The following is a 23,727-nucleotide window of genomic DNA, read 5'->3' as shown; positions in this document are numbered from 1 at the left end:
ACTTAAAGAAGGGGGGAAAGATACAATGCATACCCCGAGTGAAAACTCACTTTTCCTAGCAGTTCCCTTCTCTGTACAATATGAGAATTTTGTATAATATCAACCTCGTTCTGATACAACTGGTAAATTGCATGTGCTTATGCACATGAGAAATCTAAACCTGTAACTTATCTACGTTAAAAAAATAAAAATATCTAAGTAAACAAATAGAAAGAACTTCATAAGTCAACCATAATCTTTATTTACCTTATAAGTTAATGAACTATGTACTTTTTGCCATAGGAGGTCATGTGAGTTCCCTGGATTTTAATACTCAACTTCAAAGAAAAGCTTATATAGTTTTGGTAGGGATCAACAATGAGAGCAAAATATATCATATATAACCAAAATTGTAAATTAGGTATTCAACAAAAATTAGAGCCTGCACACAGGAAAAGCATGAACCTCAGTAATTTGCCTACACAGTATTCTCACTTATGACACATCAAAATCTCCTCTTTATACACTGCAATAACACAAAAAGAAATAGCTACTCTGCATTGTTCTCAGCCTGCCATATATCAGAGAAAAACTTCTCCACTAAATCTTCACCCTCAATTTCATGATCGACAAGTTTCTCAGAATCCATAACCATCATATCCTCTTCTTCATTATCATCATTCTCCTCCTCGACGCCATTTATAAGAGGAGTCGTAGGGGAGAGACCGGTCATATTATTTCCCGATAAGGTAGATAGATTTTTTTTGTTGGAAGATATTTGTGAAGGGAACTTGTTTCTTGTACTCCCAGCTAAAGAGTTCCGGTGAGTGGGGACGGGGTGGTTGTGCTCGCCGGTGTAGGTTAAGATGAGCATTGTTGGGTCAGTCTGGCTACGCTCCACCTGTTTTCGCGCTAGGCACGCTTTTGAGCTGCTACACCGATAATATCCTCTGCACAAATCCCACAATACAAAATCTCAGACAACTTACACGACTAGATAAATTGCGAGGTTAATTGAAGGAGTCCCAATACTCGGTTCTTATTTCTGAAGACTCAATTGCTTGACTTTCTATAATTATGACTGAAATTTAAATTAAAAAAATTCAGTCTGATTGGCTTTTTATGATGTTGATCAAGTGCATATGAATGAACTTAGAGATGACTAGAAAACACATGATGTTGAAGTGCATATGAATGAAATGACAGCTAAAGAAGTTCTAATTTTCAGTATTTATCTGTAAACTTTCAATTCCTCCAATCTCAGAGAGACCTATGAATTAGTTCGTGCATCCTTATTCTTGATTTCTTTCTTCCCCTGAAGCTAAACCTCAAGGAAAAATCTAGTAACATTTGACTGAAATTTTCATGAAGTGCAAAAATTTTCATAAAGTGCAAGCCTACAAATTATAAATTAACTTAGAGAAGAATTGCCTACCGAGGGTAAGGTGAACCTTTAATAGGTTTTTGCCCATACTTTCTCCAAGCCCACATATCTGAAGAGAGTCCATCGGCAGGAACTTGGCAAACCACCTTCTTCTGTTGGTTCTTTCTGCAAATTTCAATCAAATTAACAACTAATAAAATCTTTGACAAACACAAAGGAGGATATTTCTATGGTCAGGCTTACCCTCGTCTTTTCGAACGAGGAATACTGTGTGAACTTTGCCTTTGAGTCTCCTGTTGTGGCTTATGCTGAGATTGCAAGAAGAAAGGTTTGCATAGATCCTCAAGCTCATAAACCGCGTCATTGGTTGTCGTTAGATCAGGAAGCGATAAATTACCCTCTGCTTCATAATTACCGATGAAATTATCGGTTGTATAAGAATTAAAAGGGTCTAAAGTTGCACTTGTAGTTGCACCGCAGCCACGGACAACTGCATATAGATCCCAGTTGTTGGCATTCTCCATAGATTTTGAGGAAGGGAGAAGATGGTGAGGAGTTGACTTTTGTTTTTGAGCTTGTGTTGGATTGGGATATATAAAGAGAAAGCACTGGATGTTGGGAGTTTATATGGGAGGCTATCTACTGGTAGATAATGGCTATATTTTGGTGGAGAGAGTGGGCGTTGCCGAAATCCTAATGAGACTTTTTTGGGCATAGCCTAGCCTTTTTGTTTGACTTAGAGAGATTGTCAAAGGAGTGAGAAAGCGCTCTCTCTCTCTCTCTCTTTCTCTCTCTCTCTGAGGATTTTATGTGTATTTATCTACTTCATCAAGTTGTACACGATTGCATACACGCGCATCACGTCACGGCTGCCCTTGTTCGCATAGTTAAATTTGTGTGAGACATTTGTACAAAGATGGGAGTGAACTAACAGGACGGATTTGGATCCTCCCGTTACCATGATGTATGATCTTAGACGTCTATTGTTTAGCTGACAGTTCTGATTCACTCTAAATCTCCCTCCCTCTCTTTTGAACTATTTTTTCCCCCACCAAACCCCTTGAACTTTTGGGTGTTTGACAACAACACCCCAGGAACCTTCAAATTTGCCCAATGGACCCCTGCAAACGGTGTTAATTGTTAATATGACCCGGTCAATTATTGACCAAACCAACCAAGGAATATTCCCTAGATATTATTGGGTTATTAGCATAACTTCCTTAATATCTGTAGAAGAGGGATTCGTGGATGGGTAGAGGAAAGTATGGAGGTGATACGATTTGGGGTGGAGGTGGTTACTGGAAAGCCTCTATAAAAGGAAGGGTTGTCTCATTGTTGAGATACACGGAAAAACACAAAAGTTTCTATCCGGAATCCCAAATCAAAACCACCATCTTTTATCCTTTTATTGGTATCAGAGCTATTAAAGATCCGTTCCCTTCTGTTTCCTCGAAAAGAAAAAACTAGTTTCACTCTTTGTCCGATAGAGAAAAGAGAGTATTCCGTTTTCAATCAAAAACCGTGCTCACCTTGCTCTTAGGTATATGTTTTTTAAATCTTTTCTCTAAACAACTAGTGAAGTTGTCCCTTATCTATTTTTTAAATATTTTTTTGAGCCACACTTCCAGTGAAGCTTTGGAAGTTGTTCTCTCTCATTTTTTTTATTTTCAATCTTTGTCCCATCAAGCACTCCACCTCAAAAACTAGCTATTGTTGCCACTAGTTTTTTTCCAATATTTTGTTATTCTCTCAACACCCCAGGAACCTTCAAATTTGCCCAATGGACCCCTGCTAACGGTGTTAATGCTCTTATTGTCCATTATCTTGATTGTGAAGTTTGTTGATCTATTAACATTGTTTAGGAGAGTTTGGAGGAAAATTTTGAAAGTTTAAGATGGTTTTGCAAGACAGCTCATAGGGCATTGAGGGTTATGGTAACCCACAAAGTTATGTGGAAACTCCCCCAAGTTCGGGGGGTCTGGTGAAATTTAACCATTAAAATACAAGAATTAGAAAAAGCATGAATATATATATATATATATATATATATATATATATATATATACTAAAGTTATTGGGTCTATAACTATAGAAAGTCTTTTTCATAATTACTGTAACATAGCTAAATATATATAAACTGAGACAGTTAAACAATTATAAATGTTAATGTTGGATATTTTGTTGGAGAAAAGGCAATTTTGCTTTAATGAATACTAATAAATTTTGTAATTAAAATATGCTTTAATTAGAATTTAAAATAAGAATAATGGCTATACATTATGACAAACGTTACAGAATTAATTACGGGTTTTGTAACGTCTTTTCCAACCCTATATATATATCCGTATGTTGAGCTCAAAAGAATAAGAAAAAATATACAACAAAAAGTTTCTCTTGTTTCTCTTCTCCTCTACATATTATTTTCATCTACATCTTTATTTTATTTTATGGGCAACTTTCTTCATTTGAGCTGAAGCTCTGCACTCTCGCCCGAGTGCAGAGGCCGGCCGTTTCCGGGGGCTTTTACCGCTAGAGGGGAGGGAATCATCTACTCCAGGGCGATAGGCGGGTTCTCAATCTTCTAGGACGGTGAATACACGACTGCTCCCGTCAGGCCTAATTTTTCTTATCTCTCATTTATTTTGATTTTCGGATTTATTTCATGCAATAATCTTAATTATTTGATATATTTCCAACAATCTAGAAGATTGAGAAGTTTATAGATGTTGTTTCTTAAATCTGAAAATCATTTATAAAAAAAACTAAAAAAAACTCTGTTCATTCAAAGTTATATGTTATTGTTCATTCGAGTTTTTACTGTTCATCAGGGAAGATTGCATATTAGTATGTGTAATACATATTAACTGTATTTGATCATATTATTGTTTAGTATTTTGTGTAATGTAAGTTTCATCCGTTGGAAGTAAAGGTTTCTTCCTTTCATGCTTAATTATTTGCTGACCAAACTTTTGCTTAGATATATATATATATATATAGAGAGAGAGAGAGAGAGAGAGAAATATGGGTATGCTTGGTACCAAACACAAAAATTATGTTTGGTAGTGAAGTGACATATTATCCTCCACTCATTCAAATAGGGGGACCACATTCACATGGGTTGAATGTGGTCCCCCATTTGAATAAGTGGATGAGAATGAGATATATCACTACCAAGCATAAAATTTGTGCTTGGTACCAAACATACTCATTTTTCACACACACACACACACACACACATGTACTTAGTTAGATTGCACATGCAATGCACGTGATCGAATATCATGATTATTTAAATTGAAAAAAATAGAATAAAAATAAAAGAGAAAATAAAGTTTTTTGTGGGATTGATTATGAACACAATAATCTCTCTTTCAAATAAAATATTATCATTGTTTTCATCAACCTAGACTGTCGCCACATGATCTACTATTTGTGAGTTAGAAACACATTGATCTAGTATAATATCTTTATTTATTAGTATCTTGAAGTCTTTAAAAGATGGGTGATCATTCAATTCGTAAAAAAATTTTGTATATGAATTTACTTGCAACATGTCCATTAAACTTTTAGTTGTGGTTTGACTCATATTCACATTAACTTTTAGTTGAGATTTTACTCATATTTATATTATCTAATATTCTCATTCAATTTTATAGCTCATTCTCTATACCATAGAAGTAAAAGTGAAAGTATGAAGAATTATTTTCTTGCGAAATTAAAGCAGGGAGATTATGATATATTTTTTCATGTGCTTTATATATAAAAAATCTCTTTGATGCAAGGTCCCTATCAAATCTTACTCCAAACAATGTGAATGGAAAATGCTATTATAACTCACTTGCCTGAAGTAATTATATTGTATATGAGACATATACAGTAGTCTCATGTATTTTCTAGGTCTGACTGCAAAATACGCAAGAGTGGTAGTCTCGTATATTTTCTGACTTTAATTACTTTTATAATTAATGTTCTCTATTTACACTTGACTATTAGTCCCGTGTATTTTAAAGATGATTTTTACACAAAATCAACCTCTTTTATTGCCAATCTTAATGGTGCGGCAAAAAAAGATCAATTTTGTTAATTATTATGTAAAATAGTCGATTTTGCTAATATTTTTAAAAAGTGATCTTTTTAAAAATTCTCTTAAAATAAATTGTTAATTCAAAATATGAAATGGGCGAAAATACCTAAACATTCTGGTGATTAATTGACCCATTAAATAGGTAAAAATAACAATTAAAATAAAAAGTATATTTAAATTGAATCTAACAAGGTACTTTACATGATGAAACATAAAATGGTCCAAGAAATTATTAAAAAAGAATTAAAGAAACGAATTTTGAAAAAAAAATGAGATCGAGGGATAGAGGGAGAGAAGACCTCACCAACATGAATTCTTTTTCTCTTCGAGCGTGACAGCAAAATTGGTGGAGGATGAGCAAGGAGAAAAGTGAACAGAATAGGTGACAAAGTGGGCATGCTTATATAAATAGTTTATTAAGATATTTATTCTGAAATCATAAATACATACATATTAGTCCCTAACATCTTTGTAATTGCTCATTACAATGATATTACTATTCAGTATTAAATCAATTTTATTATATAAGATTATATACCATTTTTAATAAATTATAAAGTATATATATGGAAACATCGATGTTAATAGCCAGTAGTTAGGCTCTACAAAATAGGTTAACTTTATATTGTAGTTTGCTATTGGTAATACTGTTGGCAATACCATTACATTTCCATTTTATCTTATTATTCACACTTTTCTGATGTAAATCCTCTTTTGTTAGTCACTCAATTGGCTATATTTTATTTTTATAATATCAGAGGTTAGAATATTCTTTTCTGTTTAAAAAATATCGATGTAATTTTTTTAAAAATATATACACATAGTAGCAATAGTATATTCTTCGGTTCAACTTAAACATTGACTTGAAGCCATTTGGAATGAGGTACTTTCTACGTTAGAATGGTGACATAGTGAGTGATCAACTATAATCATCCTAATTTAAGTATAAATAATTATTATTTTAATTATTTAATTTGATACGTGTAACTATAAAATAAATCTCAAGCAAAAAAGTTATGAGTAATAGATTTTTAATTAGTTATGTTCTTTTTAAAAAAGTTATGAGTAATATTGACCATGAAAAGTTTTTCCTAAACCTATACTTTTAAAGGGAGTATGATATTTTTTTGTAAATTTTTTATTTTCTAGGGGCTACTAGTAATTTTGTTTATTCATTTTAGTGTCTATAGGTTAAAAATATTTATGGTGTTTTTTATAAATTATGAATATTAGGGGTTTTTTGTAATTTTTTAAACTTATAGGTATTTTCTATAGATTGTAAATTGTTTATAGGCTATTTATAATTCCTATATTTTCAATTTACTAATGAGTTTGAAATTCTCAGGGTGTTTTTTGTAAAACTTGAATTTTGAGTGCTTATCTGTAATTTTTAAAACTTTAAGGGTGTTTTCTATAAATCATAAATTATGCATGGATATTTGTAACTCATATATTTCCAATGAACTGTTATGTTAGAAATTATCAGATTTTTGTAAAATTTACAATCTTGAGGGTTTTATCTTGTAATTTGTAAAAAGTTTAGAGTTTTATTACAAATTTTATAAATTTTTGGGGGTTGTTTGTGTTATTTTTAGCTTTTTAGTGTGTTTATTGGTTTAAATTTTCAAGGTGTTTTTTACAAATTTTAAATTTTAGGAGTGTTTTTGTATTATTCAGAACTTACAAGATAATTTCTCTAATGTCAAAAACTTTTATTTTTTTAGCTAGCATATATTTTTCAGATTTCTCACTGAATATAAATAATTAAAATTTATAATTTTTAAGATGTTTTAATAAAATTTTAAATTTATAGGGTTATTTTTGCAATTTAAAAACTTAGAGGATATTTTTTACAAGATCCAAAACTTTTAGGTGCTGGTTAGCATATATTTTTTAGATTTCTCTGTAAATTAAAATAAATAAAAAGATTTGAATTATATCAAACATATCACATTTATCCAATAACATGTTAAGTCTCATTATGAATAGAATAAATTATTTAATTATAAATTTAAAGAAGTTAGGAAGATTAGAATAGATTAGGATAACAATATAATATTTAAAAAAATTAAGGGTAATATTAATCATGGAAAGATTTTCCCGAGCTCGTACTCTCTCGTCCGCCATCAACACAAGCTTCCACGCCGGCAAAGCCAAGCTCCCAAACCCGACCTCTAGTTCCGCCTGCACCCTCGCTGTCCCTCCAACCCGACCATCTCCATCTCCTCCGCTCCATTCCCAGCGAACCCGCCAACTCGAGTCGTCAACCCCACCCCCGCTCGAGCTCCGACCAGCAGCGACGACCGCGCCGCCTGAGTTCACCGTCAACCCCAAGCCCCGACGAGCCCCCGCCGGCGAACTCCGACCCTAGTCACCGCCTCACCTCCTCTCCGACCTCCTTCCTGAAACGCCGTCAGCCCCATTCGCCACCACCACGACCAGCCTTCGCCGTCGCGACCAGCAGCCATCTCCCTTCCCCTCTCCTCTCCGCCGCTGACCGCCAGTTTGTTTTTAATGTAAAAATTGTAACTTTTTGCTTAAAATCATCAAACACGTTCTATAAATGCATGAGTGAATCTCGATTCACTGCAGTGAATCTCGATTCACATCAGTGAATCTCGATTCACATCAGTGAATCGCGATTCACTGAGTGAATCCAGATTCACTGAGTGAATCCAGATTCACTGAGTGAATCCAGATTCACTGCAGTGAATCCAGATTCACTGCAGTGAATCCAGATTCACTGAAGTGAATCCAGATTCACTCATGCATTTATATAACGTGTTTGATGATTTTAAGCAAAAAGTTACAATTTTATATAAGTGATCTTTAAGCAAAAACAAGCTATAAAATTTTATAACATGAAAAATTTTCACCTTTTACAGCAAAAAGTTATGATTTTTATGGTAAAAAACAAACACCTCACATAATTGAATCTGGATTCACTGCAGTGAATCGAGATTCACAGAAGTGAATCTAGATTCACTCATGCGTTTATTGAAGTAAAACACAAGCTGGATTCACTGCAGTGAATCGAGATTCACTGAAGTGAATCGAGATTCACTCATGCATTTATATAACGTTCACTCATGCAGTGAATCGGAGGCACTCATGCAGTGAATCCGATTCACTCATGCAGTGAATCGGAGGGAGCTTGATGGAGAATAACAACCAACAAACGCCAAGAAATTGAGCACGCCAATGACTTCAAGAACCATCAGCTCCCCCTCGCCCGCATCAAGAAGATCATGAAGGCCGATGAGGACGTTCGGATGATCTCTGCAGAGGCGCCCATCCTCTTTGCCAAGGCCTGCGAGCTCTTCATCCTTGAGCTCACCATCCGTTCATGGCTACACGCTGAGGAGAACAAGAGACGAACCCTCCAGAAGAACGATATTGCTGCAGCCATAACAAGAACCGATATCTTTGACTTTCTTGTTGATATTGTACCGAGGGAGGAGATAAAGGAGGAAGGAGCTGCTGGATCGGATGTTGAGTCGGGAGGATGCGGCGGCAGCAGGGTGCCCTACTACTATCCGCCAGCAGGGCCTGGTGGAGTGATGATGGGACAGCCAGCAATGGATCCGGCGATGTACATGCCAGCAGCCATGGCAGCCGATGTGGCAGCAGGGGATGGCAGATGATGCAAGTGGTAGTGTGTATGGTGCACAGGGATACACAGTACCTCCTCCGCCACCGCCGCCACCACCACCACCAGGTTCCTAATTTGTCTCTTTTAGGGTTTCTATTGTGTAATCATGAAGAATGTATCCAGCATTGCTACATTTGAATGAAACAAAATTTCTAGCAACTCCAGTGTGTGCTTGTTTTGCTTGTTTTGGTATCAGAACATCTTCTTTGTTGTTACTATGATCACTAATATAGAATAGATTTCCATAGCTCTTGAGATATAATCAGGAATATTTCTCACTTCAATCTCTTAAAAAATAATAATAAAATAAAAAATAAAAGATTTCAAGAGCATATTTTAATAACTTTATATATTTTCTTCTGAATTTGTATGTCGACTACTTCAACAGTTCAATTGTTGCTTCTCCTTGTTAGGATCTAAGCGTTCAAAGGTGATAACAATGGCAGTCTTTAAATTGTTTGTATAATTTGTGTATTTTAAGTGTGACCTTACGGGAAATTATTGGTTCTTGCTAATGTCATTTTCGTTTTACTGAGATATTCCAACAGAAGTGTAGCCCTTATGTTTACAACTTCACAGATAAATAAAAATAACAAATAAAGTAAAGATAAATAAAAATAACAAATAAATAAGTATAAGCAAGGTTATTGATAGTGGATAGCATCGTGTAGCGGTAAGGCATCGCTAAGGCTATTTAGGGCTATTGCGGCAAAATAACGGTAAAAAGCGTAGCGTCAAATAGCGGTCTAATTTAGATATATATAAATATTTAAAAAATAAAAAAAGTAAAGATAAACTAGAAAATCTCAAAGTGCATATTTGATGATTTAAAAAGATCCTAAGCATGAAATAGACATGTAACATTTACATAATACGAAAGACGACTGAAGGAGGAGTCAAAGAGTCGTCATCTTCGAAAAGATGAGTTGAGCAATGAGAGGATTGCAGTAGGAGCTCACGACGAGAGAAGGTGAGAGGAAGTGCTGAGGGAATACGCCGAAAATCGCGAGGCTGTGAGATGCAGTGGTTGTAGCCGGGTATAATTTTTAAAAAATAAACCTCAAACCGCTTTTAAATAACGGTCAAAAAGTAAATTTTGCCCACAACTGCCCACTATTCACTGCTATGACGCACTATTAGCCGCTTTTGTGAGTGGAAAGCGCAGAATGACCGCTAATGCTATTAGCGTCGTAATTTACCGCTATTTATAACAATGAATATAAGAGAACAAAAACTTCTAGTAAAAATGGAAGACAAAGCCCTTTCAAAATTCAGATGCCTGCTCGTCTCTCTTGTAAGCTATTGTCGTTTATCTCACGTCAGAAATTTACGAAAGTACAAACGGATTTAGAATTAATTACATTCTAGCGCCCTCAGGTGTAGTAATAAGGTGATTCTGGAGTCTTGTATATCTACACGGATAACCTTTAGATTACTAACTGTAATTACATGGGTAACCTTAGAATCTGTTGGCAAGGTAATGGTGTTTGTTTGTTTTTTCCTTCTTTTTTTTGTGCTAATGTAGAGTTCTTGTCGCAAGTCAATTAATGTTAAGGTTAGGGTTAGGATTGGGGTTAAGATTAGGGTTATAACAATGACTAATCAATAAAGTTTCCTTGTTATAACCCTAATCCTAGCTCTAACAGCAAAAATAGTTAGTAATTTTTGCTATAATCTAAACATAACTCTTATCCTAGTCATAACCTTAAACCTGATCTTAACTAACATCCAAAAAAATTCACATCATGTCGCGGCCTGGGCTCACGGACCTATTGGCGCATGCAAGCCGTGGGACCCATAGAGAGCAACTCGATATGGGCTAACATCTACTTGTCAAAATGCTAGCATTTAGTTGCCCTTGAGTCTTGAGTTTTCTCTATTTAAATCATTAAATTTTCTTCACACTAGTCCATATGGGACTAAAGTGTGGGGGCATCACAATCACCTCACCTTACAAAGACGACATCCTCGTCATCGCGACATGATAATTGGTATATTCCAGTGCTAATGCCAGGCGATGTGGATTATACAGGTGGCTCTTACGAGTTCTAGAGGTGACTCCCACCGCCTCCACACGGTGTAGCACTTAGCTCCGTATAGCACTTAGCTCCACATTTTCGGCTGGCAACTGCTAATACCATTTTATTTTGTCACGCCCCAGCCCACGGGCCCGTTGGTGCGTGCAAGCCATGGGACGCACATAGAGCAACTCGATGTTGGGTAATATCTAATTGTCAAAATGGTAGCACTTAATTACCTTTGAGTCTTGGCTTTTTTCTATTTAAACCATAAAATTTTCTTCACACTTGTCCATGTGGGACTAAAGTGTGGAGGTATCACACATCAGCAAAAACATATCAATGTTAACCAGTCGTCAAGTTTAAGGGTTACTTGTCCAATTAAAATCAACATCTCAATCTCAAGGTTACCCGTGGAAAGATGTTGATTCTAGGGTGGGTTACCCGTATAATTAGAGCATACTTCAGGTGTACCAGATTATAATTAATTCATGAATTTATAACGTGGGCTTTGAGAATCAAATGTAACAATAACTTATCATTTTGGCAATGGTATAAGCTAAAAAGACGTGTTGCATTGGATGGGGTCAAGAGCTTGCTTCAATATTTTAAAAAGCGGATGCCTAGGCCTAGGCAGCAACTAGGCCACCTTCCTAGGTCTTGGGAGTGCATAGGGGAGCATGAGTCATCTATGCGAACTGCATTGCTCAGATCATTGTCGTGATTTCCTCCGTTGTAGCCTCCAAGTCCTCGAACCTCTTAACTTGTTCAGAAAACCTCCTCCGACTTTCAGAAAGCTTTCACCACCACTTAAAAAAAATCTGCCTAGGCGCTAGTCTGAGGCCTAGTGATGCCTTGGCTATTTCTATAACATTGCCATTTATTATTGATTATTATAACTAAAAAAATAAAAATAAAAAACCAGCCTAAACCCTGCTTAGGCTTTAGGCATCGAGTCTAGTGCCTAGGCTGCCTAGCGGTTTTTGTAATATTAACTTGCTTACATCGTATCAACAAGCCTTCGGATTCCGGACATGACAACTACTCTACCAGTAAAATACCCTAAAGTAACAACATAAAACTAGAAATATGTTAAACATTATTTTGTTTAATCTCTTATTGGGTTCATCTCAAAATGACCATAATGTTGGGTATTTCATGTGTCAGTATAGTCTCAATTTGAAAAAATCAAGAAAAAATTATTAAACTTTAATAAAAAGTAAGTACCTCTACCTAATAGTTTTGGGGTTAATTTCATTATTGATCTCTATTTAAAGCCCATTAACTCTTATGTTGGGCCCGATTTCTCCCCAACAAGTGATACTAAAACCTTGGTTATGGTCCCATGGAAAATTAAGTCCAATGTGAGGCCTAAGGATGTTGAGAGAACGACTGAGGTCAGATTAACCAACACAACGTCTTTTTAGCACACAAGATGGTGAAGCTTGTGGACAGTTGAAGTCATATGGATGGTCGTGGCCATATATTACTACATTGCTACCGGTGTAGACCAAGTCAGGTAGACTACGATTTGTTAACCCCAAGATGGTAGAAGATCCTAGGATGTTGGTAGTCATGTTGGATTGTTGCTCGCCCATGATTATCGATGTAGGCCAGAGGCTGGTCAAGTCCTGGATTAAGGAAGGTGCAAAGCATCACCCACAAGATCTGGTTAATCCACATATGTTGAAAGATTATATGAATGTTGGGAGCAATATTCACGCTCCATGATTGCTGGTTTAGACCAAATCAGTGGAGCATCCATGTTCCCATGGATGATTGAACTATACTCACAAATGAAGGTTGGGAACTTCAATGTATAGTGTAATCCAACATAGGAAGGTAAAGAAAAAGTGATGGATTTATACAGAAAACCGGGTAAATATCTAATAGCTTAAGATATGGGTTAATTTAATCGTCACTAGTCAACCTCTATTCAAGGCCCATTAACTTATCTGTTCAGCACAATTTCTCCCCAACAAGCTCTACTCAGTTTCATAAGAAACACATTCTAACATCATCCTACAAATCCAGAACAATACTCCAATATCAAATGGCAGACCGCTATCATATGTTACTAAAACTTTCACATCATAGTCAGATTCAAGCAATGCCCAGAGAATTCAATTTGTCGATCCAATATTGTGTTACCGTAGATCTAAGAACATTACCAGGAAATTTGGAACTTCTAAGTACCCAATATAGAAAATAAATTGATTAGTCGAGGGTTAGTGCAATTCATGATGGATTTGATTCGTACAACAAAAGGTTAAAATGAGCTTAGTATTATTTTCAAATGGAAAGTATGAATTTTGGAATTCAGATATAGCACACCAACTAGAAATTGTCATTATGTTTGCATACATGTTGGAGAAAAAAATGCACGTGTTATGTCTAAAGTCTATCATATAGGATAACAAAACTTTAATGATACCTGAATAATCTACAAAAATAAATCATAAATATTTTCAACCGAAAATATTGAGTTTTTGTAGTTAAAAGAAGCATTGGCCAAAGGACGTAATTAGGAAATGGTTTGGCCAAGAATAAATCTAAAAAAAAGTTGAAGAGTTACATAACTAAAGTGAAAAAAGAGATTTTTCATGCAACTTGTGTAGTGCAGAAAACAGTACATTCCTAAAACAGCACTGTCGCCTTCAGCTGATAAAGAGTGAAAGGACTGAAACTTTTGTTGTCACATCTTCAAAAGACCAACAAATTATAGAATTCACATAGCAAAATCTCAATGCAGAAAAACTCAAGTCAATCCACATATCCTACAGAAACCAAACTACACCACACAAATCTTGGTCTACTCAATCTTTTGCCCCTCCTTATCCTTTAACCAGAGAACTGGAAGAACCCAAATAAGTAAAACAAAACTGACCCACTTGGCCGACCTAATTGCACAAGTTGGACATACCTGTCCAATCAGTGAAAATATCACGGTGTCACACTGGCTACATCATTCTTTAGATTCTAGCCGAAAAAAAAAGGTTTACCAAAAGTATACGATAAATATAAAGTGAAATTGACTAGCAATCTCTTGATTGACACACTTTAGTTTTGAATCTGTGTTGGTGCACACTCTGGTCCATCGGAACAAATTATCCTTTTGATCCATGCTAGGAAGCCATATACCAAAAAAGGATTCAATATAAAGAAGTAAGAATAAAGTTATACTGAACAAATAAAATATTTGTCATTTCCACGTAAAAAGGAGTTAGAAACACCATCTTTAACACAACGCAAAAGTAAATATATAGATGCTGCACTAACAGGATAAAGTGGCCAGAATAGGAGCTTCAAGAGTTAATCTTGAGTGAACCAATAAATTTCTTCAATTTAAATCATTCACCTTTCAGCAAAAGTCCTCTTTGAGATTCTGATGTAGAGAAACTGGAACACAATGAGAGAACTTAAAGATAATGAAGGTGGCAAGCAGATCAAACAGAAAATGCTACTGAAATTGAATTCATCATTATTTCCTTGAATAAAGCGTCCCCATATTTGTTATTTAGCTGTCAATGTTCATGTATCTATCCAAACGAGCTAGAATACCTGAAGAAAGTGCCGAAATTTTGTCAGCATGTACTGCAATCTGATTGGTACTGAATGCAAATTTGAGATGAAGCACATTTAATGGCTCTTCTGCGTAAAATGGTAATTTTAAAAGGTCCACCATGGAAAAGAAATATTTGGACTCATGTAGTTTAGTAGTGCATAATTTATGGGAACAAAAACTTGGTTATGAATGTGGACCATGGTTGCATCAAACCCGGTTCATATGCAGGGAAAGAATACTGAAGGGGTTGGAAATAGTCTTCCCAAAGAGCAACATCAGTACACAACTACACTAGTATTATTGATTGTATCCCAAAGAGCAACATCAGTACTACACAACTAAAATTTATTGATTGCTGGTTTGGCTTCTCTAATGGCCTAACCCACCTTTCTAGCGAACCAAGCCCCTCTGGTTTGCAAATTGGTTTGCAAATTGGTTCCCAAAATTGACATAACCCTTACAACTATGCGGGTGCAAAGTACTTATTTGTACATACATAGTGTGAAAAGGAATAAATTGAATAGTGGAAGGCAAATAAATTAGTATTCACCAATTCAAACATTCGCCTCTTATCACGATTTTATGAGAATTACAAAGTCGGTCTTCATAGAGGACGGATATTAATCCTAATAACAATAATTTGGAGGAGGCTTCAAGTAAATTGGAGGAGCTTGGATGGAACTGTTTGGATTCAAAATTAGTTGCGGATGCACTTAATGCTAAGGGGAAAAAAGTTGAAAAGGGGCAAAAATATTACGTTGCTTAGTCTCTAACTTATATGTTTTCTATCTTATGTATTCAGAAATTTTGAAAGTAAAGCATTGAAGTATTTTGTATGAAAAAATATTCAAATGTATAATTAACTGTCTAGTTTCCAGTTTTATACTATACACTTTGAGAAATGGTATGTGCACCTAAAAGAAATTTACAATATAACACGTACCAAATTTGCTTAACAAATAAACCTTCCCCTTAAAATCCGAAATAACTAAGCGGCGAATTCCATATCCGAATTTGTACCATAACCTGCTACGTATCCCGTACCATGTCTACAAAGTACTGATTCAAGTTTACACAAAAATCTATAGCATGTTAACAGTTCTTCTGAAAACACTTACCCACACATGTATGCATGTATGTTTATTTAGTAATGGTATTTAGAAAGTAGACAAACCAATGCAAATCACTCCAGAGTGTTCAATATAGTAGACTATATGTTAAATATAATAGGATATCTTTACTTATTCCATATCTCCTATATTTGGTATTGCATATACCCATTGTTTTAAATGTCCACAATATAGCCTGATGACAACTGATATATTCTTCGATAGGGCTTGCCGCAAAACGATGTGGTCTTAATATCTTTAAATGTTTATATCTTTAAATGCTTTTAAGAAAAACTTGTGCTATGTTTAAGAAAAAATTCCATCCCTATAAAGTTTTTAGCAAACTTCTATCATGTTTCTTTAGCTCAGAAAGTTTCTACAAATGGTTACTGATTCTAATCATATATTATTTACATTTTTGCTACAACTGGTTAGTGGTTCTAAACATATATTATTTAAATTTTTGTAAAATTTGATTTTATTAAGTATGTTTAGATTATATTTTAGGATATTATATTATATATGCGCATCATTCGATATGACACTCCGATATTTACTATCATTGTTTTAAATATCCCCAACATGGCCCAATAGATCGCTCATATATCCTTGTATAGGACTTGCCGCAACTGATATAGTCTCTCAATATCCTTTAACACTTTTTGGCTATTTTGGGTGATATATCCTAATATGGCCGATATATTACCCAATATGTCCGATATATTAGCCAATATGTCCTTTTATATTGCTTGTTGCAAAATAATATACCGCGTTTGACAATCTTTGAGCGAGATATCATGATTTTCCCATAATACTAAATGACATTTTGGCCTAAAAAAATCAGATGAAGTGTTACAATGTGGATTTGTACTTTTATTTGTTTTACAAGGTTGATTAGTGATCCTAAACATATATTATTTATATTTCTTATGCTTAGATTTTATCAATTATGTTGAGATTATATTTTAGTGTATTATACTACATATGCAAACATATGTCATGATATTCCAATATTTACTACATATCCCTAATATTTCGTTGATATCCGCAATTCGATATGAATTTTCACTATCCGATATTTCCCCGATATCTGATATTTAAAACCTTGTTTACTACATATACCTTGTTTACTACATATACCTTATATCTGTAATTTGATATGAACTTTGGTCATCCGACAATTCCAAGATATACAATATTTAAAATCTTGCATATACCTATATTTGGTAGTGCATACACCTTCTTATCTCCTTACATCACGTGTTCTAATATCTCTAATCAACACATCCCGGTATTTGGATGAGAATTAAGCATTTCAATGGATATTGTACATCGACAGAAAAATGTTAATGTTCATTGCTGATGAGTTGAAAGAGAGGAGCTCCTCGTGAAGAAAATAAATAGATATTGATGTCAATACCCTCATGAAGAAATCTTATGATAAAAGAAGAATTCTTATTATAAAAGAATAAATACAAGTCATACCCAAATCAGCAAATGTGATGGCAATGGGCTTTTTAAAAAGAAAAAGAGTCCAATAGCAAATGCTAACGAATGAGAGGGCACTCCAAATGACATTAATGACGAGTGCATAATAAAGAGATTATAGCGATATAATGTCAACAAGTTCGATTGGTCAACGGTGAGTGGCAATGACTGGTAACTGTTTACATTAGCTAAGATTATAGTGTAGATAACATATCTAAAGTAAATAAAAAAGAATCATTTTTAATGTCAAAGCTAGCTACCAAGGGGAAGCATATTGCAACATAATCCCCTTAGCGGCCCAAAGACTATGAAAGAAGAGAGGTCTCTAGAACTGAGAATCTATCTCTGATACTATGTTAGAATTAGAAAAGATGAAAAAATATTTGTAATTGATAATTCATTGATGCATATACATATACATGATAAGAGGTCTGTTAAAGAAGATTAAGGTAAATAAGAGACTTAATGATAAAATCATATTTCTCTTTATTACTTATAGCACTAGGGAATAAAGCATGTGATACGCTAAATATATTCTTAGCAAATTCTCTCATTCTCTCAAGATATTCCTAATACATCACAATTAACATATTTACTAATATATACTTCCTAGTATGCTAAATAAAATTTTAACACTCCTTCGAGTCGGAGTATGTATATTATAAATGCCCAATTTTTTATTTAAAAAAACACAACCACTCCATAACTTTAGTTTGTCATGAAGCTAGGCTCAAGGTCTACTTCATGTGACCTTCCTCATTAAAGATGATAAATATTTTTGCATTCATTTGATATCCATTAAAATAGCCTTGACCTGCTAATCTCCCAACTAAAGTTCATCCACCACAACCATCTACATGAAGAAATTTACTCTATCACGATCATTACCTCTACTTAAATAACCAAAAGAAAACATCTTGACATCTTCATATGTCTCCTTAGACTAAAAAACTACTCATAAATTAGAGATATGTTAATTGAGAAATATTGGGAATAATGTTGGGAGAATAAGGGATTATGCTGAGAACATAGTTAGCATATTTCTCAAAACATGTATCACACTTTCAATTCTCTAGTATTATAAATATAAAGTTAAACATGGATCTATTATTGAATATTTGATTTACCGTAATCTTCAATAGGTCTTCTATCATGTAAATGTACTCATCACTTGTCATATGCATTGATGAATTATCAATGAGAGATGGTTCTTCATCTTCTCCGAATCTAACACAGTATCAGAGCTAAATTCTCAGCCTTAAGAGACATCTCTCTTCTTTCATACTCCTGTGGTCACTAAGGGGCAAACTTTGTCTCTGCGTGTAGCTTTGACATCATAGAAATTTTCTTTCTATTTACCAGTGTTTTAAATGTCGGCAGACACGTCACTATCCGACATGATATGAAGTTTTTAATGCATATTGCGTTTTCAGTATTCATGTCGGATATATCGAGGGACGTGTCGGATATGTCGAGCGAATATGTCGGGGGACATTGTCAGTTATGTCGGGCGATTTTTCAGTTTGAAAAATTAGCTAATTTTTTTATTTTTTTGGTTATGTTTATCTAATCAGGTTTGAATTTAAATTCTTGATTGTCTTAATATTACTTCCAAAGACAAAAACCGATAACTTAAGGGAAATGAAAAAAAAGACCGAAGTAATTTTCATCGGTCATCTTCTCTCTCTCTCTTTTAACATCTCATCAGTCTCTTCTCCGAGCTATTCCTTCGATATCAATATCAGGTGATCTTCTCTCTTCTTAACCGCAAATATCAGAGTCCTTTTTCCTAACTTCTTTCCTTCAACATCAACCATAAGCATCATAAGTTATTTATTTTTTATATGTTTAGATAATAAAAGTTATTAAGTATATTTAGATTTTATTTATGATATTTATATTACACATATGTACACCATCTGATATGGTAATCCGTTATTTTTCTATGTCCCCTGATATATCCCCGATTTTCGCTATCCGATATGAATTTTAACCGTCCGACAAAAACTCGACATCCGACATTTAAAACCTTGTTATTTACTTTATATATTCTATCTTCATTATCATCTTAACTGTCATTAACACTCTAGATAATCACACTTTTATTGTTGATCAATTGACCTTCTATGCACTCTCTTTCGCTTTGATCTCTCGACCACGTACTCACCATCAACATCCTATGGAGTGCCTTCTCATCCAATGTCCTCTTTTGAGAGGCTCTCTTTGAAAAGCTCATTGTCATCATATTCAATGTTTTGGCTAAACTCGTGTTCAATTTCTCGTGAGATATTCCTTACGGCTTTGACATCAACCATTGTCCATTGAGATTTTTCTCACAACAAGCTTCCCATTTTCATGTTATCCGCATTGATCATCAAGATTTATTTGTTGAAATACATGAATTTCTATCTTGTGCCGTTCAATTTTTTTGTTGTTAAGGTTTTCTTTGTTGATGCACCTGATTTGTATTTTTCATTGTTGATCACGTCAACATTAAGATCTTTTCTATTGATACCCTTTAATTCCTGCCATATGCAATCAATCTCGTAGCCATTGGATTTTTCTTCAATGATGATCCCGGAGTTCTATCCGATTATTTATCTTATCTTGTCATAGCACTTCGATTGTTCCATTAAGGCTTCATCTCTTAGATATTTTTGTCGATTTTGATTCTTATCCAAACTCACAATTTTTGTCCCACTGAGAATTAAAAGGAGCATGTCAAATATAGTAGAATATATCTGCTTATTCATATTGTTTATATTTGATAGCGCATATATCTTCTTATTTTCTTCCGTTTTATTAAAATTTTCTATGTTACATCTCATATAATGTGCAAGTATATGCACACATCACTTTTCATATGAATCAATGAGTTCTCATATGAGACAATTATTTTTAATCTTTTTTGAACTTAACAGCAATAGAAGCACAATACCCAATCCTCTTACTCGCGCCAAAAACACACACATGCGAACATCTGTTATGTTCTATATGAGCAGGTGCATCGTTTGGATAACTTTGGAGCCCAAAACGCCAATGACACTCATACACATGTGGACACTACTCAAAAACTTTCATCAAATTTATAATTTTATACTATAGTTGAGTTGGATATTGGGCCTATACATGGATTTACTTGTGTAAACTCTTTATTATTTAATTATTGTTTATTTTTACTATTATTTATTATTATTCATTGATATGAAATCAATATTCAATTCTTACTCGCTAAGCCTCTAAGGAATAGGTTGAAAAGATGACTAATAAATTTGAGTTTGGAATTGTATGTAGAAGTTCTTGTATTTAAATGCAATATCGCACCCTTGAAACTATCTTTAATCATAAACCTCTTCTTGATCCAATTGTTGTGAGGCACATCGCCTATTCCTTTGAAACCAATTGGTTTGAGAAATTTAGAATTCATAAACAATTTGATCAGATAGTGCCATTAGACCCATTACATACAAACTCAATATTAAAAATTAATTTGATTCAATGATAGACCAAATTGTCAATTTAAAGGTCTTTATATTAGCACTAGAGGTGACAAACGGCTTGAATTAAAAGCAGAATTGTCATATAATAGACCGTATAAGCCAAATTTGCAACCGACCCACTTAATAAATCACATCGCAAGAAAGTTGAGTATTCTATCTAGTAAACCACTTATTAAATGGATTGGTTACTTATGACAACGGACGATGAATGTTAGGAAAAATATTAGGAGTTTATACTTTCATTACTTTATTAGCATGTTTAAGGGATTGGACTTAGCTTCAAGTATAGATTAACCCAAAATTAATACTTAAATGTGTAACCTGATCAAGCGGGTCAAGTATACAAACTTATATCAGGGTTAGGTAGGTAGGTAGGTTGAGTTGATTTCAAACACATACCTGATTAGGTTATAACCATAACAGAATTATCAAGTCGTGTTTGGGTTATATGGGTAGGTCAGGACCTATGTTGCAAGGAAACGGGCATGAGTATTGGTACTGACATGGGTACAAAACATAGTTATATAAATATTTGCACACACTGTAGAGAAATGGAAAACTCAAAAGATCATTATTCGTCTAATCCTAATATTTCTTAATTAGAAACAAAATAGGCATGAGATAAAATCACATCTAATCACATCTTACAATATTTTATAATATCTATTAAATCTACTAATACTAAATTATTAATAATATCTAACACTCCTGTTTAAGCTGGAGCGTATATACTATATATATCTAGCTTGTTACAAATGGCAACAAAACAGCTAGTTGCAAGAGCTTCGGTAATAAAATCTTTGTCTGGAATACTTTAAGACGTCAACAATCAGAATATTGTATCACAGCCAGTAGAAACCTTAGGCGGGTACACTAGTAGAAAAAACTCTAGACGGTTAAGCTAATAGAAAAAACTCTAGACGAGTAAGCTAGTAGAAAAAACCCTAGATGGGTAAGCTAGTAGAAGAAACCACGTGCGGGTTAGCTAGAAGAAACCCTAGACGGGTCGGACAGTAGAAACCCTATGCGAGAAAGCTAGTAAATACCCTTAGATAAGTCAGGCAGTAAAAACCCTAGGTGGGTACACCAGTAGAAGCAACATTGAAAGAGAACCGCTGTCATTGCATATAACTACAAATATTATGAAGAGTGAATAGTAACTCCGATTATTGTTTATCGCGTGAGCACTAAACTCACTACTGTTCATCGCATAAACAATAGTGCCACTATTTTTTATTATTTATTTAGGTTTTTTTGTGGACGGTGTTTGATAAAATCTAGGAAACAATGAATCCCGAAAGTTGAACTAGACACCCAGATGGCCCTTTAAAATCAATATTAGGAGCCCGATCGATGTCCAATGAGTTCCAAGAAGTGGAAGTGAAGTGTAAGATATATGTTCGAGAACTACATGAGAACTAAAATTAAAAATGCATTGTCTTGTTGAGTACATTCTTGAATAAGTATATGCATATATGCAAAAAGTGTGAGTTTGGGTACAGTTACATGTCAAGTTATGGCAATGTTACATTAAACGCTGGGCGTTTCTAGGTGTCGGACTTGACGTCCAGCGCTTAGTTGTCTAGGCGAGCGCCTAAGCGGTTTCTGGGCGTTTTTTTTTATTTTTTATTTTTTTAATTGTGATACTTGAAGATAAATATATATATACTCAATTAAAGATGCATAAATACTTAAAAATACCAACACTATTAACTAAATTGCTTGGTTTACCAATTACAATAGCTCTTTGTATGTTTATACTTCTCAACTCAAATTATAAGTTCATCTCAACAGTGAAAAACTCATTCTCAACTCAAATTACTGTTAACTTATAAGTTACTGTTAAGTTTAAGTAAACAATAAACTTAAACTTAAGTTTACTGTTAACTTAAGTTTACTGTTTACTTAGACTTAAGTTTATCATTAACAAAAAACTTAATATTAACTTAAACTTAAACTTAAACTTAAGTTTACTGTTAGCTTAAACTTAAGTTTAAATTTAAGTTAAACTTAAGTTTAACTTAAACTTAAATTTAAATTTAAGTTTACTGTTAACTTACACTTCTTAAGTTTAAGTTACTGTTGTTAACTAACTTAAATAGATATTTAAGAAGTACTCTTTATCTTGTTATTAGTTATAGAGATCGGGGGAGCTCGGTAATGTTACAGAAGACGCTAGGCAGATTAGACGTTTGAGCGAACACCTAGCACCTAGACCTCTAGGCATACGCCTATACAGCGCCTTTGGCTATTTTTAAATTATTTAATTATAATAATTAATAAAAATATGTATTAAATTCATATAAGTTTTTAAAAAAAGATAGCAATCTTAGTTCCATAATAAATCATGCATACTTAGATACTAAATAGCCAAAATAATAAAGCAATCTTAGTTCCATAATAAATCATGCATACTTAGATACTAAATAGCCAAAATAATAATTAACAAGGCTAGAGCCTAAGATGTTTATGCATACTTAGATACTAAATAGCCAAAATAATAATTAACAAGGCTAGAGCCTAAGATGTTTTTTTTTTTTTTAATTATAATAATTGATAGTGAATGTTAATGTTATAGAAAGCTTAAATGCCTAACTAGTGTCTAGGCGGATTTCTTTCTTCATTTAAGTGGTGATTGATGAGGTTTTGCTGAAGGTCGGAGGAGGTAGTGGTGTTCATATTTAGAGGTTAATAGAGTTTGGAGGACGTGTAGGCTACAACGCATAAAATCACAACCAAGGCCTATAGGGTGCAATCCACATAAGCAGACAATGTTCTCCTAAACGCTCGTAAAATCTAGGTGGATAGCCTAAATACCGCCTAGACGCTAGGCGCTAGTTAGGCGGCCTAGGTACCGCCTAGGCCTAGGCGTACGTCTAAGCGGACTAGGCGGATGTTTTTTAAAATAGTGAGTTATGGGTACTGTCAAGTTATGGGTACGGCTACAG

The 23,727-nt window shown here is 34.2% G+C and overlaps 2 protein-coding genes and 1 long non-coding RNA gene across 3 annotated transcripts in view; 1 reads left to right on the top strand and 2 right to left on the bottom strand.

Annotated features, from left to right (window-relative positions):
• On the bottom strand, positions 426-2,010 carry LOC109835050 (probable WRKY transcription factor 27). Its single transcript, XM_020403050.1, has 3 exons — positions 1,607-2,010; positions 1,415-1,528; positions 426-929 (listed from the first exon to the last, which is right to left on the bottom strand). The coding sequence occupies exons 1-3, from the start codon at positions 1,885-1,887 to the stop codon at positions 530-532; spliced, it is 795 nt and encodes a 264-aa protein (XP_020258639.1). The 5' UTR covers positions 1,888-2,010; the 3' UTR covers positions 426-529.
• LOC109830675 (nuclear transcription factor Y subunit C-4-like) lies at positions 6,326-9,173 on the top strand. Its single transcript, XM_020398022.1, is given in 3 exon segments — positions 6,326-6,330; positions 8,611-9,055; positions 9,057-9,173. Coding segments are annotated over 3 exon segments (567 nt in total).
• LOC109850173 overlaps positions 14,298-23,727 on the bottom strand; it is a 10,083-nt gene continuing 653 nt past the window's right edge. Inside the window, exon 2 of the long non-coding RNA XR_002249375.1 lies at positions 14,298-14,678. This is a non-coding gene — a long non-coding RNA (uncharacterized LOC109850173). The remainder of the gene's footprint in view (positions 14,679-23,727) is intronic.

Source organism: Asparagus officinalis, chromosome 1 (genome assembly GCF_001876935.1).
Source record: "Asparagus officinalis chromosome 1, Aspof.V1, whole genome shotgun sequence".
Taxonomy (NCBI): domain Eukaryota; kingdom Viridiplantae; phylum Streptophyta; class Magnoliopsida; order Asparagales; family Asparagaceae; genus Asparagus; species Asparagus officinalis.
This window is presented reverse-complemented; position numbering and strand designations above follow the sequence as displayed.

Coding starts and splice junctions, on each gene's coding strand:
- LOC109835050 (XM_020403050.1), bottom strand. CDS start 1,887: ATGGAGAATGCCAACAACTGGGATCTATATGCAGTTGTCCGTGGCTGC. Junction 1,529..1,606: donor CCTCGTTCGAAAAGACGAGG/GTAAGCCTGACC, acceptor TGAAATTTGCAG/AAAGAACCAACAGAAGAAGG. Junction 930..1,414: donor AAAGGTTCACCTTACCCTCG/GTAGGCAATTCT, acceptor GGATTTGTGCAG/AGGATATTATCGGTGTAGCA.